At 32.4% G+C, this 6,576-nt stretch overlaps 1 protein-coding gene across 1 annotated transcript; it reads right to left on the bottom strand.

Annotated features, from left to right (window-relative positions):
- Nucleotides 1–1,403: 1,403 nt before the first annotated feature.
- Nucleotides 1,404–6,307, bottom strand: LOC131166468 (uncharacterized). Its single transcript, XM_058125067.1, has 2 exons — nucleotides 5,950–6,307; nucleotides 1,404–2,629 (listed from the first exon to the last, which is right to left on the bottom strand). Exons 1-2 carry the CDS (start codon nucleotides 6,001–6,003, stop codon nucleotides 1,964–1,966), a joined length of 720 nt encoding a protein of 239 aa, XP_057981050.1. The 5' UTR covers nucleotides 6,004–6,307; the 3' UTR covers nucleotides 1,404–1,963.
- Between the last annotated feature and the right edge of the window lie 269 nt (nucleotides 6,308–6,576).

Below are 6,576 nucleotides of genomic sequence, written 5' to 3'. Positions count from 1 at the left end.
TTCTGAGATTTTCTGAGAAATATTAAGTCATTTATCACTAATCTCCAAGCACAACTTCAGAGTTTTGATTCAAATCAAAGGAAGAATCCCAGTGACATACACTTTGAGCTTCAATTTCATTCTTCTTTGATATTTACTTTGAAGTCTTGATTAGCTAAGCTATATTTGTACTATCTACTATATCTGAGAGTATTTCTTGTATACAAGAATTCGTTCTTGTTTTCTTGTTTTCTTGACGGTTCAGGGTTGATTGAATTGTTGTACCAAGCGTGGGAATATCGTTTGGAGAGGTGTACTCTAGCCTATTGAAGGATGGATTATAAGGCTGCTCCTACCTGAAAAGGTGTGTAATAGTGGAATCCTTATGTGGTGTTGCCTAAGGCGAGGACATAGGCGGGTATAGCCGAACCTTGTAAAAATCTTGGTCTCACTCTCTTCCCTTACTCTTTGATTTTTCTACATATATAAATTGTGTGGTTGATTATCTAAGTGCTGGAAGTTAAAATATTGAGATTGAGAGAATTTTTAATTAAAGGGAGTATGTTGATTGATCTTTTACGAAAACCTTAAAAGGAGTATGTTGATTAATCGTTTGCAGAAATCTTGATTAAAAAGGAAAGCATTGAGTCCATCAATACAGGGCTTTTTATTAATCAACTGCTGAATCGTGGAAGTGCTACTGCAACTCATATATTGGCTATTGGTTTTTTGATTGGTTGATTGAATTGATTGACATTGCTGAAAGTTCAAGTTAATTATTCTTAAAGTTTTTAAAAGAGAATCTTGATGTCTAACTGATATTCAAATTTAAATCAAACTTGTGTGATTAATAAACTAACAAAAGACTCTGAATTTGTAAAAAGAGTTAAAAAAACCTTTTAAAACTCAATTCACCCCCCTCTTGGGACTACACCTTAGTTTTCACAATTTTTCATTCGCCCCATTATGTTCGGGACGCCGCGACAAAACACACTGCATATAGAGAGCAAGATTTAGTCACACGTTTCCTACAACTTATCCGTCCCTTCAGCCATGCCAAATGCCTAAAACTCATTTTTCACAACTGATTTCTACAAGATCGCTCTCCTCTCCTAAAAAATAACATGGCTACCTAAAATGGGACAAGACCTGTTCACAACTCCATCTTGGCAAACAAGGCAAGGCTTTAGGACTGCATCCCCTTTGGTGGAGTGTCCAAACTTTTGACAAGGGATGGAATCTTCTTTTTCCGTGTCCTTATATGATCTGTCAAAATTAGCTGCCCTTTCATAAAAATGCTGCACTAGAAGTCATGTCCATAATTCATTCTAAAACCTACTTGTAAGGCTGGCAGTTTTGGCAAAGCCAAAAAAAAAATCACATAAGAGCTATTATAGATGTGCTTCTGCTTGTATGCTAAAATATAAAATAAAACAGCATAGATTAATCAAATAATGTCTCAGTTCACACAACGAAAATCATGCCATTAAACCATCTATGTGAGGCCAAAGCATAAGTGACATTAAACTAGATCTCCCCCATCTACCCGGAGGAAATTTATATGACATTTGCGTGCAACGGTAACATTGAGCCAAACCGGATTCAGGCAACAAGCATAGTATAATTTCCAAGTGGCTGCATAGTATAATTTCCAAGTGGCTACTCTCCCAAAGGTCCACCTTGCTGTCGATCACCATATGGACAGCAGAACTTTTATGAAGAATCAAATGTGACAGCTTTCTCGATGGAATTACTGAAGCTCCAAACAGCAATATGGGAACTGCAATTTGTCACAGGTGGAACCCCAAGTATGTAGTATGAGAGAAACACTGCATGTAGGCCTTTCACCATGCAGTATGAGATCCTCTCTGGCGTTCACAAGCATCCTGTGCTGTCATTCACATTTGGAACCACAGAAGAAAGGCGACTTTAAATGGATTGGCAAAATTTTCAGAATGCTGTGTATCTGTGCTCAGAACAGTTCCTAGAAATGCTTAGGCAACCTGAAGATATGTTCCTCACCGCTTTCTTCATCTATTTTAACAACCCATTTGCTCTTGCCAGTCTTCACTGCCTCACCCTTTCTCTCCGCTCTAGAATGACCCACCCAGTTTCTCTTCTCCAACTTATCACTTTTCCCTATTACTGTAATCTCCATGCCTTTTCCTATAGGTCGCTTCAGAGACCTCACTGCAACCCTGTCCTTCATTCCTCTCACATGGCCTCCCAAACCCTTTCCCTCCCCCACCAAGTTGTTTGCCACCACCACTGAACTCTTAGGATTGACATCCAGTAATCTCAGCAATCTCGTGTAATTATCGGTCTTGCAATCAACGAGAGAGAAATCAATATTTTCAAAATTAGGCAACGCATCTATGGGGTCTTCAGTACTGAATTCCACCATATCTTTAAGACCAGAGTCTTTAATCACTTGTTTTGATTCGGCGAGGGTCGTTTCAGGGAGAATACACACAAGCCGACCTCCCGTTTGTCGAGCTGCAGCTGCCAAGGCTATTGTTGATGATGACACTCCAGATGTGACCTCCACAATTAGTTTTGCGCTCATTCCAGCTGCTAAGGCCGATATGAATTCATTGCTCTCGGGTTCTTGTGTTTCACATGGATCATGATCCTTCTTGTGATCATTACACTGTTGAAGGAAAAATAATATGTGTAGTGTTACTTCCCAAGGAAATCATGCATGTCTGAAGGTGTAGTTGGGAGCAAATTGAGATGAGATTCTGATAATTAACTTTTATGATCATTATTGCATTTCAAATGCTTATCATTTAAAAAAAAAAAATTAAAATGGCATCAAGCAATCTAAGGGGCCATTTGCTATCACCATAAACAATTATGAAAACAAAACCAGAAATCAAAACTAAAAACCAGAAATTGAAGCTAGAATCGAAAATTAGCAACATGTGTTTGGTTAATGTTTCAATTAAGAACTTGACTAAACAAATGGCCTTCTTTTTTTTCTTGAATCAAATAAAACTTAAAATATGATTGAAATAATAAAAGTATAAATTATTACAAATAAATAATAGTAAATAAACATAAAAATTATTAAAATTTTACTTAATTATTACATTTCAAAATTTACTCAACAAAAACAATCTTATTGTGCATGAAAATTAAAAAAATAATAAAAATAGTTGATGGCTTTTGTTAGTTCTTAAATTTTTTTTTTTAAATTTTTATTTTAATTATATTCAAATCCATGATTGTTTTATTTTAATTTTAATTAAAAATTATGCATAAAATGAATGATTTATTCCAAAAAAAAAAAACTAATATTTGATATTAAAACATTTTCGCGACATATTGACAAAAATGATTGAAGACCAAAAAATTTGATTTCAATTTTTTTTTTTTTTTTACAAACATTGAAAGACTAACAACAGAAACAAAATATTAACAATGTAAACAAACAGATTTTCGTAATCTATTTCTTCATTGTATAAAAACGAAAACAAAAAATTAGAACAATACCAATCATACCCCAATAAATTGAATAATGCCTTAAATTGTGTCTTTTTAATCAATACCAATCATAGCCCAATAAATTGAATAATGCCTTGAAATTGTGCCTTTTTAATTATATTAAACTAGATATAAATTAGTAAATTTCAATTATTGAAATAACTAAGGGGTTGTTTCATATCACTGTAAAAAATTAGAGAAACGAAAAAAAAATACGAAAGTAAAAAACCAAGAAGAAAAAAAAAAAAAAAAAAAAAACTTAAAACTAGAAACCAGCAACCTTTTTGGTTAATATTTATAAAATCAATACAAATTAAAATTTTAATTAAAAAATGCTTATTTTCAATCTTTATATCAAATAATATTATAAAAAATGAATAAAATAATAAAATTACAAATAATATATATTAAAAATTATTATAATAAAAATAAAATTTATTATAATTATTTTATTTAATTGTTCTACTTTCCAAATTTACTATACAATAAAATTTTTATTGGACATGACAATTGAAAGATAGTAAAAGTATTTTGTAATTAGCTTGCTAATTGTTTTTCAAAATTTATGTATATTTTTTTTTTAATTATATTTAAGTTTGTATGATCATTTAATTTTGATTTTAATTTAAAAGTATATACAATAAATAATTTAATCCAAAAAAAATATTTCTAGACAATTAAAATTTCTGGCAACAGGTCATCAAAACAAGTCAAAAACATAAAATCTAATTTTTCAGTGTTTAGCAAACATTTGAAAATCGGCAACAGAAATAGAAAACTAACAATATAAAAAAAATGCATTTTTATAATCTCTTTCTTCATTATCCACCACTTTGCCGAGCAACACAACGCTTGGATTGCTCTCCCACAACCCCATTTTTACAAAGAAACAGAAATAAAAATTAGAAAACAACAACGATACCAAACAAACCCTAATTTTTTTAAGATTCCTAAAATTATAGATAAGAGTATTTGATATGTGGCATGCACTAGGTTTAGCCTCAAGAATGTATTGCACCTTCCATAGGGCACCAAATGACAATGAACCTCAATAGTTAGGCACGTAGGCATGCCAATCAAATTCACTTTCAGATTATTTTTTTTCGTATGCAAATTAGTAATAAGTAGGATTCTGTCAATCATATATTGCCCATTATTTAAGGCCAACAAAGTTAAAATCAAAATTCAAAATCAACCAAACAAAATCAAATGCAACAAGGGCAACTGAATGCTCACAGGAATTGCAGTCACTGCTTGTGTTCAACATGGTATTTAATTGAAAAACCTGGTCATGTCTATATAATCAACAACCACAATCACGAAAAAAAAGAAGTATTTGAACAGATACGAGGCATTGAGGCCACTAAAATATAAAACAGCAATAAAGATGCATTAAATTTACATTAAAAAAAAAAAAAAAAGGAAAATAGATATCAGTTAAAAGTCAACATGCTTATGTGAAAACTATGGGGGAAAGCAATGAGATTATTTCATTTTTGCAGGAATGCAAACTCCTACTTCCACATTTTAAAAGCTAACTATTAACTTCAGTCTATAGAGGACATGATCAGATGTCCCTCAAAAGTTATATTGCCACATTAGTCTAATAGATATGTACACATACATATATACATTATACATACATATATATACATATGTATATATGTATATGGACATTCATTATTGTGAATGAAGCTGCCATGTGAACTGGCAGCCACCATCACAAATTAAAAAACTATCCCAATGTTTGGAATGCTAAAATGGAATGGAGTGCGAGGGAAAAGAATGAAAAATTGTTTGGCAAATATGAAATATTAAAAATGACCAATTCTATTCTATTCAATTCCATTCTTGTGGACCAAACAATCATGTGTCTTATATGTAAGAACGGGATGAAATGGAATGGAAAGTAATCCAATTTGTAATTAAAATTTTAATTTTTGCATTCCATCGAATCCCTACCCAATCTCATTTCACAAACCAAACATGCGCATAATTAGAAATGGAATATGAATTTGTCACTTGATTTCTGCGTATTCTCCATCTAATTATTTATTACATTGTATTTTTACCCCATTCCATTCTGCAAACCAGACAGAGATCAAAGAGAGATATTTTATGAATATATTATATAAGATCCTATTATGAAACAAAACAGATACATCCATCATCCATTTTCCATGGAATGCAAGCACTCTCCCAAAAGTCTTTGGGTATGTTTTCCTTTTTCAAGGAAAAAAATCTAAATAATGATGTGTGCCACATACATTAGGGCCTTCTTTCATTGATACGATCGTAGGATGTAAAATAGAACATGAAGCATATCAGATGAACACTAATTTCATCACAATATTTTCCCCTCACTCTCTGCCCCCCAAGAAAGAAGTAAAAAGTACGGAATATTGGAAGAACATCATTTTGAGATTGCATCATAAGTTATATCCGAAATGAAATATAAATTCAAAATGGCGATGACAATCTTACTAGTTTGAGTGTATCAAGGTAAGCCGTTGTGGCAGATTTTGCAGACCATTCCATCCTGAAATCGGAACTAGAAGGATTCGCGGAAAATTTTATGCTTCTAGTTTCAGAAAGTACGAGATTGCGGCAAGGAAAGACGGTGGGGAAGAGGGAAACGACGACGAAAATGCGAGGAGTTTTTTCCTGTGCGGCCCTGGGCTTTCAATTCTAGCGTTTTATTTTCCTGGGAGGCAAACAGGTAAATGGCGTCCTCATTTATTATTGAAGCTGGCCGCTAGGACACCGCAGATGTTACCATACGCGGCCGATAACATAGGAACCGACAGTCGACCAGCCTGGCTGAGGTCAAATGTTGTCACTCGGCCCTTATCCGAAAGCCTATCACGCTAAAATGGATTTTGCTATTTTATCTCACCCCCGGAAAAAATGAAAGAAAAGAAAAAATGATATGACATTCTGTTATTTATTAAATTTATTAATTTTTTTATTTTTAATTTCAGTCACACTTTTAAAATTTTTTTAAATGATATTGTACTCTTTACATCTTTTAAAATTAGAGATAATCTCCTTATTGTTAATTATCTATTAAATTTATGAATTTATTTCACTTAAAGTGTAAAATTTTATGAA

This window comes from Malania oleifera, chromosome 10 (genome assembly GCF_029873635.1).
Source record: "Malania oleifera isolate guangnan ecotype guangnan chromosome 10, ASM2987363v1, whole genome shotgun sequence".
Classification (NCBI taxonomy): domain Eukaryota; kingdom Viridiplantae; phylum Streptophyta; class Magnoliopsida; order Santalales; family Ximeniaceae; genus Malania; species Malania oleifera.
The sequence above is the reverse complement of the archived record's forward strand: the minus strand, read 5'-3'. Positions and strand labels throughout refer to the sequence as shown.